General features: G+C 50.4%; 4 protein-coding genes across 4 annotated transcripts; 3 read left to right on the top strand and 1 right to left on the bottom strand.

Annotated features, from left to right (window-relative positions):
* Positions 1-2,025: 2,025 nt before the first annotated feature.
* On the bottom strand, positions 2,026-2,652 carry NECHADRAFT_75712 (uncharacterized protein; the record flags this gene model as incomplete). Its single annotated transcript, XM_003053958.1, has 1 exon — positions 2,026-2,652. The coding sequence occupies one exon, from the start codon at positions 2,650-2,652 to the stop codon at positions 2,026-2,028; it is 627 nt and encodes a 208-aa protein (XP_003054004.1).
* A 489-nt stretch (positions 2,653-3,141) lies between these two features.
* On the top strand, positions 3,142-5,965 carry NECHADRAFT_75711 (uncharacterized protein; the record flags this gene model as incomplete). The annotated part of the gene is made up of 4 exons (XM_003054660.1): positions 3,142-3,826; positions 3,904-4,647; positions 4,698-5,790; positions 5,842-5,965. The coding sequence occupies 4 exons, from the start codon at positions 3,142-3,144 to the stop codon at positions 5,963-5,965; spliced, it is 2,646 nt and encodes an 881-aa protein (XP_003054706.1).
* Positions 5,966-7,580: 1,615 nt separating this feature from the next.
* NECHADRAFT_90546 (uncharacterized protein) lies at positions 7,581-8,534 on the top strand (the record flags this gene model as incomplete). The annotated part of the gene is made up of 1 exon (XM_003054659.1): positions 7,581-8,534. The coding sequence occupies one exon, from the start codon at positions 7,581-7,583 to the stop codon at positions 8,532-8,534; it is 954 nt and encodes a 317-aa protein (XP_003054705.1).
* Positions 8,535-10,326: 1,792 nt separating this feature from the next.
* On the top strand, positions 10,327-11,573 carry NECHADRAFT_65975 (uncharacterized protein). The gene has a single exon (XM_003054658.1). It carries the CDS (start codon positions 10,359-10,361, stop codon positions 11,469-11,471), a length of 1,113 nt encoding a protein of 370 aa, XP_003054704.1. The 5' UTR covers positions 10,327-10,358; the 3' UTR covers positions 11,472-11,573.
* The last annotated feature ends 146 nt before the right edge of the window (positions 11,574-11,719 follow it).

Raw genomic sequence — 11,719 nt, 5'->3', positions numbered from 1 at the left:
CCAAAGTCACTGGGGTACCTCAAATCATATCCTGAAGTGCTTATCTTGGACTGTACGTACAAGACCAATAAGTATAAGATGCCCCTACTTGACATTGTTGGCGTTGATGCCTGTCAACGGTCCTTCTGCATTGCCTTTGTCTTCCTCAGCGGCGAGGAAGAAGATGACTTCATCTGGGCTCTTACTCATCTGCGGTATCTGTATGATCTTCACGGTATATCCCTTCCAACCGTGATACTCACAGATCGCTGTCTGGCATGTATGAATGCTCTTTCCTCGCCATCTTGCTTCCCGCTGTCACCCTCGCTGCTATGCCTATGGCATATCAATAAGGCCGTCTTGACTTATTGTATGCCTGCCTTTACTCGAGATAAAGATAAGCCCGAGGGTGATAAAGAGTGGAAGGAGTTTTATGACTCATGGCATAATATCGTCGCCTCAACGAGTGAGGATATCTTTAACGAGAGGCTAGAGAAGTTCAAGAAGAAATACCTTCCTGAGTATCTCAGAGAGGTGGGCTATATCCAGCAGACCTGGCTGGACCTCTATAAGGAGAGGTTTATCAAGGCCTGGGTTCATCAACACCTCCACTTCGACCAATCTGTCACATCCCGGGCTGAGGGTATCCATCAACTCGTTAAGGGCCACCTGAAGAACTCTCGAGCTGATCTATTCGAGGCCTGGAGGATCATCAAGCTCGTCATAGTCAACCAGGTTGCCGAGCTCGAGGCATGCCAGGCCATACAGCAGACCAACATACCCGTTGCTTTATCCAAGGCATTATATGGCAATATTCGTGGGTGGATCTCACGTGAAGCCCTATGGAAGGTTGAATATCAGCGGCAACGACTACTGAAGGAGCTTCCTGTATGCACACATGTATTCAGCACAAGTCTTGGTCTTCCATGTGCTCATGCACTTCAACGTCTATTGGCATCAGAGCAGCCCCTTCAGCTACAGCATTTCCACTCACACTGGCGCCTCCAACGCTCAGGGACCCCCCTGCTGCTTATTGAACCTCATAAGCAGTTTGATCATCTAGCAGCTAAATCTACACTGCCACCGTCAAGCACACAGCGTGAGCCTTCCGCCTTTGAAGCTATCGAGAATGCAGTACGTCAAAAGGCACCGCCAACGTGCTCGAAGTGCCATATCAAGGGTCATAGGATGGGCTCCAAAGCATGCCTCTTGCGCTACGACGACCTATTGCCAGCCCCAACTCAACCTTCCACGACAATGCATACAGTGACACATATATCCTCTCGCTCTGTCACCCGCTCATTATCGCCTGGGTCCCCATCAGGAGCCTCTGTTGTCTCTGAGACTATTACAACCACACATACAACCACACATACAACGATCCGGGTTATATCCCCCCCGGCAGTGGTGCCACCAGCTGTTGCGGAAGCCCCGGTGCTACGAGCTGGTGATCCCCGTGCTATTTATCAACGATATACGGACTCACGGGCGGCCTGGTATGATATGTTGCCCCGGGGAGTCCCAAGGACCAACCAATCATATAGGAAGGCTATGGGGCTGCCAATGCGCTACAGCAAAGCGGAATATGAGTGGTGCCTTGACTATAAGCAGATGGGGAGACACTGCAAGGCGGGAAGAAGTATTAGAGATTGGACTAAGGAGGAGCAGATGAGTTATCTTGACTGGGATAAGGCTGAGAGTGAGCGTGTTGAGCGTAACGTAGCGAAAGAGATGGCACAACAGCCTTTCTCAGGGCGGCGAGGTATGCAGGGAATATGGAATGCCGCTGAGGAAGATCTTGAAGTACAGGAGGGATTCTATCAGACTAGGAACCCCCCCCATTAACATTTGAAGGAGCAATGTAGTATATGATTTATATATATCAATAGAAGGACAAAGAAATTACCAATCTCCGAGTATACTTACAGTGGCTCAATGGCTCAATTTAACAGAGTAATCATTAAGTGTATACGTAGCATAAAGTAGACTTGGTTATCACGCATATTCAATATAGTAACAATGCCATAAGGCAGGCTTTTGAACTATCTACTGTGTGCCCTGCCAAGCCCACGTCACATAGCCACTCTGGTCAATACTCCGGATATAGAGCCCTGTCCGCTCTGCCTCCCGGATAGTGGGCACATACCTTGTCATCCCCGTGGCAGGCGTTGGCCATAGGGTCCCGTTGACTGTGTACCGAGGGGGGCCGCGAAGCTCTAGATCCAAGCCCTCAAGCGTGCCGCGAGTCCACCGTGGGGTTATATCAGGGTGAGGGCGGTGATACTGTGTATTAAGGGCATGGTCGAGCCATGCAACGTGCCAATTTCCCGTAACCAACCATCCCCACGGCATCGTATGAACAGCAACCGGCTCACCTCGAGGAGGGTAGCCAGTGAGATGGGCTCTATCCCTGGCCCCGGGATTCATATCGAAATAGACTGTGGCCGATCTCTCATCTGTGGGCAAGGTATGCTGCGCATACCACTGCTGGACCGCGAAGGGGGGCAAATCATCAGGGCCAAAACGCTGTGGTGCCTGGATTTGCTGGTTGTTCGGAATGGGGGCCAGTACCCATTGATTGCTAGGTGCCCTCGTCGCTGGGGTTACAGTGCTGTCAACGAAGATCGGGATATCAGGGGGGTTCTGACGCTGGCTCTGACGACGATTGAACATCTTGAATATGGTGTTGTATATGAGAATAGAGAGCATCTTTCAACAAAGAAGTCCTGGCCTTATATATCTCATACGTTGAGTCGATTCACTTACATCGTCGTTGTCACTTTGGTATGCTTCACGGCCTCGGGGGGCCTTATCCGCTACGCATGACCAACGACAATGGATGACATATGATTCATTGAATAGCTATACTCCTACTGAATCACTCACGATGTTCAATTGCATGCATCACGGCTGCTTCATTGTATGAAGAAGATATCTCTCACTTACACACTTTGGCGGGCTTACATATCAGATCTTATTTGCACAGCCGGCTGTGCGCCGATCACGTGGTCTTATTTGCACAGCCGGCTGTGCACGTACTGCTCGCCTTGGAGTCATAGGGTGTAATTGACGACTCCACATTCGCGCTCGTGACTCTTACTAGACCCCCCCCTACAGCGTCCGGAATTAACTTCCTCCCAATGAAACAATTCAAGAACCATCATGCCGACGAATACAGATGATGCTGTTGAAAAGACCATTTTTGATCCAAGTCTAATGAATGACGACGCTTACTTTGGATATTCCGCCTTTGACGACTTTAACCTGCATCATTTGCTTCCGGATACAAAGGACGAAAGCTGGGTCTCTCGTTTCGAGGCTCAGCTGATTGACTCTTCAGGTCAACAATCGCCTCTTACGAACACGCACAGCTTCTCTGGGACCGACTCTGGCACTGGAACTCCAGCTCTTGAGCAGCTTGACAATACACCAGATGCGCCGCAACTTCCTGTCGCTTCAATCGGCAATGCTCCTCCTCCGAAGATCGGCGCCCGGTTCTCACGGGAAGCTGTCCGCGTGCTGAGACAATGGGTTTCAACACACAGCAACCACCCATTTCCGAATGATCACGAGAAGGAGATCCTACAGAATCGGACTGGCTTGTCAAAGACGCAGATATTAAACTGGCTGGCCAATGCTCGGCGTCGTGGCAAGATCCATGCTCGTCATCCCGGTTCGCCACACTCGCCCAGTTCCACACAAGCGATAGACATTCCCGGAAGGAAGCCCACTCCTGCCCCAGGAGAGAGGAATAGATGGATGGATCCGCTGGCAAGATGGGTTGACTCACCTCCTGAGAGTGAGCCTGCGACTGCGACTGCTATTGCACGCGCCGTGGCATCATGCGGTATGTCGTCTTTCCCCCAGAACATAGGGCTTGGCAGTCTTGGAGGATGACTGAGAATGGCATCTAACTATTGACAGGCTCAGATGATCTATCCCGCACACACTACCAAACAGGCGATGGCCACTGGCTCTCCAGAGCTTCGTCAACCAGCAGCATCGGAACATCACAGTCGAGCGACAACTCAGCATACTCGCAACACTCTCGCGACTCTACAACTTCCTTCAGGTCGTCGATTCGCTCTTCACGCCGCCGCAGACACAACGCCGCCAACAAACGAGCCGACAAGAGAACCTCACTAGCCAAATCTCTGAACACGTATCAGTGCACCTTTTGCACCGAGACGTTTACGACGAAGCATACTTGGCAGCGCCATGAAAAGTCCCTTCATCTACCGATAGAGAGATGGGCATGCGCTCCTAATGGCCCTCGAATCATGGATGACAATGGGGTGCCACGCTGTGCTTTTTGTTCCCATCCCTCACCAGACGATGCACATTTCCAAGACCACAACTATTCGACCTGTAGCATCCGTCCACTCCAAGATCGATCGTTTAACCGCAAGGATCACCTGACGCAACATTTGCGACTTGTTCACAATGTCAAACCTGAGCAGTTGGGGTGTCCGTTGAACCAATGGAAGCTGCCAATGCCGGGAATACGATCTGTTTGTGGCTTTTGCGGCCTCAAGATGGATACGTGGGAGTTTAGGGCAGATCACCTGGCAGATCATTTCAAGATGGGAAGCACAATGGCTGACTGGAAGGGAGATTGGGGCTTTGATGCCTCGGTCTTGTTCCGGGTTGAGCATGCAATCCCACCATGTAAGCCGTCTTATGATCTTCATACTTTCCCAAATACTCATCCTCTTTAGATTTCATCGGCATTGACCGCAACACCATGTGTCCCTTTGAGGCCAGCAAGGGCCCCTCTGAGACGCCGAGAGATGCTTACGAGTTGATCAGCCTAGAGCTGGCAAACTTCGTGCACGTCTATAGCGACAAGTTTGGAGGTCTCCCTACGTATGACAAGATGCAACTCGAAGCTTGTCGCATATTGCTTTCTGCAGAGGTCATATCTGACAAGGAGGATTCTAACGCCTCTTGGCTTCGAGACCTGATTATTTCGGCTGATGATATCCTCCAGGAGGCCAAAACGAGACCTGTGAGGTCCATCCTGGAGGGGAAACTTCGAAGACTGAAGATTTCTGGAAAGGACAACTTGTTTGATCTGTGTCCTATGGAGAGTCAGCTATACGATTTCATACATACTGGGCCGTCTCATTCTTTTACCGATGTCGATTTACAGCAGGAAGCGTCTCGTCTCATTCAACAAGCCGGCATTGAATCCGATTCATCCTCCGAATATGTGGCGTCGTTTTTCATCCATTTGATCAATTCATCAGCTGCTTGGCTTACACCTTTTCGAGAACGCCACAACATCAGCTGCACACGGAATAGTTCAGACCTACGTTCAGGTAGTTTGTCTAGAATCAACTCGATCCTTTACAATTACAGTGAACTTGAAAGGACGTTGGCTGATTACATCGAGCTACTCCGGGCTCATGGCATTGTCCCCGATGATGCCGCTCTACGCCAAAAAGCGAACGATATCATTGACGAGATGGATGATGAGGAGTGGAAGTCGGTTGCTTTGAACAACGAGGCTTGGTTGGCGAAATTCAAGAGCCGGCACATGACAGACCCCAACACTCAACCGAACGATTTCACGTCGGGATGCCTACATTATTCTGATGACACGCACGGCTCTCAGCAAAACATCAACTCTGATGGTGCAAACACCTGGATGAAGACGAGCTTTTTGCTCAATGGCGACTGTTACTATCGTTGGATTGCAAGAGAACTCGCCCGCTGGGTCGCCATGACCATGTCACCCAACAACCCGAACCAGCATGTCCCCACAGACGAGGAGATACAGCACCACGCCAGGTGGATATTGTATAACGAGTAGGTCTACTGTAAATAACTTGAGCGAAAACTGCTAATTACTTCTAACAGCGGTGATCCCTGGAACCAGACCGTCGCTGAGAACCCGGCCTGGCTGCGGCAGTTCAAGATTGATGTTGGCATCCTAAAGCCAGAACAAGAGGATTTTGCAAGTCATGATAACTTGGAATTTTAGTGACGAACTAGGAAGGCGAATTCGCTAAAACTTGGGATAATGGAATTAGTAATGTCTATAAAGAACAAGTATTAATAGACTTTAGTAGTAAAATCAATGCATTAGTAAGAAGGAAATGTTTAAAGAAGAGTGAAATCAAATCAAAAAGGGAGGCTACTGGAAAACGAGTCTTAAACTTGGAGGGATTCTTTCAAGATAGGCGAGAGTGAAGTGAGAGCCCTATCGACTGCTGTCACCTGTGGCTAAGGGTGACCTCTGGTCTATTGCCAGGGATTTCTACCAGGCAATGGTCACCTAACATAAAAATAGAAAGGGCAATACACCATTGAACAAACAACCTAGTTCTTTCAGGCTTGAATGAAATTACCCGAAAGAGCCTGCAAACTCGTGAAGGTTATGAGGGAGAGTGGTCTTTGTCGTTGGTATTGGTTGTTGGGCTTAGTGACGACTCCAAAAGAGGCTGTCAGCCACAAGGAACCTTGGCTAGACTTCCCTTGTCCGAGTTCAAAGATAGCACGGACATTACGTATAATGAAGCTCCTCTTTGAAGAGAAATTAGAAACAGCTAGGATCAAAGAAAGCGGCCATTAACACGCGACGGATGAAACCTCAATACCGCGTAACCTATTAACTGTTCTTGATAGTAGCTTGCGATACGGAGGCAAAGCCAAGCGTTGCCTGAAGGCCACTGGTAAGGGGTTGTTTTCGACCGTGGGGGTGACCTTGGTGTGCCTTTGGACTTTGATTGTTTTCCTGCTTGAGTTGCCTGTCCTAATTGTGCAAGGTTTGTTTAACCTACTGGTACTAGGACTTTACTTTATGGTTACGTAGTACGGAGATACTTAGCGAGTCGTGTACTGCAGGCAGTAGAAAGGCTACAAAAGAGGTCACTGTATTAGCATTAGGATATAATGCTATCATGTATAGATATTGTGTTTTTTTGTTGTAGTGGAAGACCGGGCGTTGGGGATCACTAAGTCGATAGAGAGAGATGCTTGAAAGATATAGAATGAAATGTAAAAAAAAAAACAAGCTTTGATAGCCGATGACCGTTTTGGACATTTTCAACTTGAGAAATGACTTTGAGGTCCTGGCATCGCTTTTTTCCTTACTGCATTAAGGTGTCTTGTTCAGAGGAGCAGTCCCCAGGAACACCATATTTCCATTTAACCCTTGCCATAGCTGCCCTCCTTTGACCCTTTTAGACAACAGCCAAAAATACGGCAAAAAGACATACAACACCGGGGATTCGCTGGTCGTCACCGACCCAACTACTAATCCAGCGCTTCGTAGCTTGACTCTGGGGGAGCGGACGGGACCCCGTATTTTCTACGAGCTATGGTCGTATGTGCTGGGCCTCTTGGAGGAGTGGTGCCAAGAAGGAAGCTGTACCGAACAGAATTTCATTCTCAAGGAAATATCGGTAGCTTTGTCGATTAGACCCAAGATATTCGAGTCATATCTCCCTTGTGCTTACAGCCAAATGGTTGCCGGATATCGGCTCTGACTCACGAGGCTTAATAATGGATGCAAGATAATGCAACCAACATGATATCCCTCATCCTCTCCTCTTTCTTCTTTCTCTTCTCCAAGATGTCTCATAATTACTAGGAAAATGGACTTGCCTTTCATAACTCTCGATGTCTTTACAAAGACGCCATTCCGGGGCAACCCGCTGGCCGTCGTGACCATTCCACCACCAAGTCAGCAGCCTCCCCTCACGCAGGCCCAGAAGCAAGCCATCGCCCGAGAGTTTAATCTCTCAGAGACAGTCTTTGTTCACGATGTCGATGCTTCCTCGCCGTCATCGGAGAGAACCATCAATATCTTTACTCCTGATCGTGAACTGCCCTTTGCCGGTCACCCGACTATCGGCACCGCGGTTTTCCTCAGATCTCAGGGCGTAGAGACTCTTATCGCCAAAGCGGGGAAAATCGAATGTCAATTTGGACAGGATGGCTCGGCGCGTGCTGCTATCCCTCACAACGTCAGACTTCACCAGCAACGGCTCACTCGAGCCGAGTACACCGGTTCAGATGAGAAACTCGCACAGGTTGCCGCAGCTGAGGAAGGCGCTCGACTTTTCAGCATCGTCAAGGGCATGACATTTGCTCTTCTTCAGCTACCATCGTTGGAGCTTCTCGGGGCTGCCAGAATCGGAGCCATGGGATATCTATCCGGCGATCTGCAAGACGAAGGATGGCGCACAGACTTTGACTCGAGGCGGTACTACTTTGTACTTACTGGCCACGAAACGGCACCTGATGGAAAGACGTTTGTGCAAAAGGTCAGGACGAGACTCGTGAAGCGCGCAATGGAAGATCCGGCCACGGGTAGTGCAGCTTGTGCCCTGTCTTCCTATCTAGCCTTGCATGTCTTGTCTGCCGACTCGGTCAGGGTTGAGATCACCCAGGGCGTTGAGATGGGTCGGGAGAGTCTCATCGTGGTGGATGTTGAGGTGCAGGTGCTGTCTTCGGGAGAGCGTGAGGTAAAGACGGTTCACCTCAGTGGAACTGCAGTCGAGGTCATGAGCGGAGTCATCAAGGCCAAGCCGATCAATTCGGACTAGATGCAGAGAATCGTGGACGCAATGCGAGCAATGGCATTCAAGACTCGTTTTCTTCCGTGGAATGTCGCCGATTTTCAAGATGAGATCGTGTTCAGATGAGTTTAAGACTAGGCAAATAGGATTGCTTCTATCTTAATCAGTGGAAATATATCTGAGCAGTTGGCTGAAACTTGCACAAGATCGGGCCTCAACGAATTTTATCGACGCAGAGTGCATCTCGTAACCGTGCCGATCGCTGTCTCAGCTGTCGGGAGAACCCGAGAGACGGTAAATTGCGATCGTCTTTGGGTTGAGACAGTGCATGCGTGACGCGTTAATTTTCTCCGGTGTGGACTTGGTCAATTGAAGATTGAAAGTGAGATCACCAGATCCTGGCATATCGTTTGCGACTGCAGTCTCTGGGGAAACGGCAACGAGGCATTGGCCAAAAGCAAGTGTAATAACAACTCTCACAAGATAACATATCCGGAACCCACGGCTTAGAATCTATTATTTCGGCTCATGTTTTGAAGCCGATGATTCAACGTTCTCGACCACGTGCGATAACTCGACGAGCCTCAAGTCTCTATTACGTAGCAGCAGAAAAATCACCTCAAAGTTCATGATAACCCACATCTGCTAATCTCTCAAGGTGACAGCCGGACCACATCCCTGACAATGGTTCCCCAGTCCGCTAAGCAGATCTCGGAATAGAGTTTCGACGCGCAATTCTAGAATTTTATGGACTTATGCTCAGAGATCCCGGGGTTCGACCAACACCGAGTCGTGTCGTGATCGGCTTCTTTCCCTATATCGTTAAAGGCCGATGTCGTTGGTCGCACACGTTCCTCTCTCGGCACTCTGACTCGCCCCGAAGAACCCGAGTCAGCTTTTAAGCGGAGCACAAGATTATCAAGCCCTTGTGTAATGATAACCCCCTCAGATAGGATTTTAGCGGGGAACATGTTCTCCAGAACCTCGTCAATCAAGGGCGTGGAGGAGATTGGCCCACAGATGAGCATTGTGAGATCAGCCGGGCTCTCCATAGGGTGAGGTAACAAAAAGGTAACAGAAACAACCGGAGAAAAGTTACAAGGAATTACCGCAGTTCCTGCCAAGAGGTGGTTGGGGTAAGGATACGACTCCGCGGCCTCCCTTTATCAGTGATTGTCTAGTCTGGAAAAGGAAGCCCGGGGATCCCCAGTCCTTGGCGCAATCAGATATCCAGGGGGGGTTCAAACCGGGGTTTCTGGCATCGCAATCGAACATCTCGCTTACGCCGCAGAGGCACGACATTTTCCCCTGAGATGGATGTGACGGACAAAGAACCCTTGGATGGACACTGACAGTTGAGAACGGTGAATCTGTGCCGTAATCTCGCAGCACGCAATGCAAGGGCGGGGATTAGGAACACCTCCAAGGATTCCGCTAGAAGCCCGGTCGAACCATTCACCGGGCTGCGGATCGGCGCTCTGCAGTACGCAACTAGGCCATCCGGCCTTGCACTTGCAGCACGCGGGCCAGAGTCAGTCTCGCTTCGGCCGCTAGAGCACAAGTTCCGATTCGGCGTCGGCTTGGGCTGTTGGTTAACTACCTTGTTGCTTCGCTCGTTCCTTGACGATGTGATGCTATACCACCGGCCCGATGCACCTTGTTTGTTTATCAAATCAAAAATCCAAATAGGTGGGATGTCCGCCTTGGCTTCCCGTACGTCAACATTCCCGTCTATTTAAGATGAGGTCTGTTCCCCATTCCAATTGACCTCACTGTCGGTTCCTCTCCAGCTTTCCACAAGGGTCATCCAAGCTTAATCAACACCCGGAGACTTTCTCAAGCCAAAGAACCATGTCGTCCTTCACATCCCTGCTCTCCCTGGGCGCCCTGGCAGCTACTGCCCTGGGCTCACCCGTGCCAGAGATCCCCCACCTGGCCCCCCGAGCTGTGAGCGACTTCCAGTGCTTCAACGCCAGCCTGCCCAACATCACCATCTTTGCTACTGGTGGTACCATTGCTGGTTCGGCTGGTTCGGCTGACCAGACTACTGGTTACCAAGCCGGAGCTCTGGGCATCAAGGTTCTCATTGATGCCGTTCCTGAGCTGTGCAACATTTCCAACGTTCGTGGCGTGCAAATCGCCAACGTTGACAGCTCCGACATCACCTCGACTATCCTCACCAACCTGACCCACCAGATTCAGGCTCAGCTGGATAGCCCTTACACACAAGGTGTTGTCGTCACCCACGGAACCGACACCCTCGAGGAGTCTTCCTTCTTCCTCGACCTGACGGTCCAAAGCGACAAACCCGTCGTTGTCGTCGGCTCTATGCGCCCTGCCACGGCCATCAGCGCTGACGGTCCTATCAACCTGCTGTCCGCAGTCAAGCTCGCCGCCAGCGACAGCGCCAAGAAGCGAGGAGCCCTCATCACCCTCAACGACAGAATTGCCTCTGCTCGTTACACCATCAAGACCAACGCCAACGCTCTCGACACCTTCAAGGCTGAGGAGCAGGGTTACCTGGGCGCCTTTGAGAACATCCAGCCTGTTTTCTGGTACCCTCCCGTCCGACCTCTGGGTCACCACTACTTCAACATCAGCTCCATCTCTGCCTCTGAGCCTCTTCCCAAGGTTGACGTGCTCTACGGCCAGCAGGAGGTTGACCCCGAGCTTTTCGAGGCCGCCGTTGAGGGTGGTGCCAAGGGTATTGTTGTCGCTGGTGTCGGTGCTGGCGGCTGGCCTACCAAGGCCAAGGAGGCTCTTGAGGAGGTTGTCAAGAAGACCAAGGTCCCCGTTGTTGTGAGCCGCCGAACCGCTTGGGGTTTCGTGTCTGGCCAGGACTACGGTATCAACGCTGGATACCTCAACCCCGCCAAGGCTCGCATTCAGCTTCAGTTGGCTCTGGCCAAGAAGCTTCCTGCCAAGGAGATCAAGGAGATCTTTGAGTATACCCATGTCGAGTAGATAATGTTCACGAGAACCTGATTATGTTCTGATGAGATATGCGATAGAATATCGATTTTAATACCAAACCCAATACTCAATTATCTGTTCAATTTGCGTGCCTAAGATGATAACGGCCACAGATATCTTCTGGTTAACGTATTTAACGAGTGTTGTATTTGACAACCACGAGGCGTACTTTGGTCCTGGATAGTCGTCCATGTCCATAACCAGCATAAACCCAACGAACAGGTGATGCATGCAATATT

The sequence above is a fragment of the Fusarium vanettenii genome (genome assembly GCF_000151355.1).
Source record: "Fusarium vanettenii 77-13-4 chromosome 1 genomic scaffold NECHAsca_1_chr1_3_0, whole genome shotgun sequence".
NCBI lineage: Eukaryota > Fungi > Ascomycota > Sordariomycetes > Hypocreales > Nectriaceae > Fusarium > Fusarium vanettenii.
Note: the sequence above shows the minus strand (reverse complement) of the source record. Positions and strands in the feature narration are given on the sequence as shown.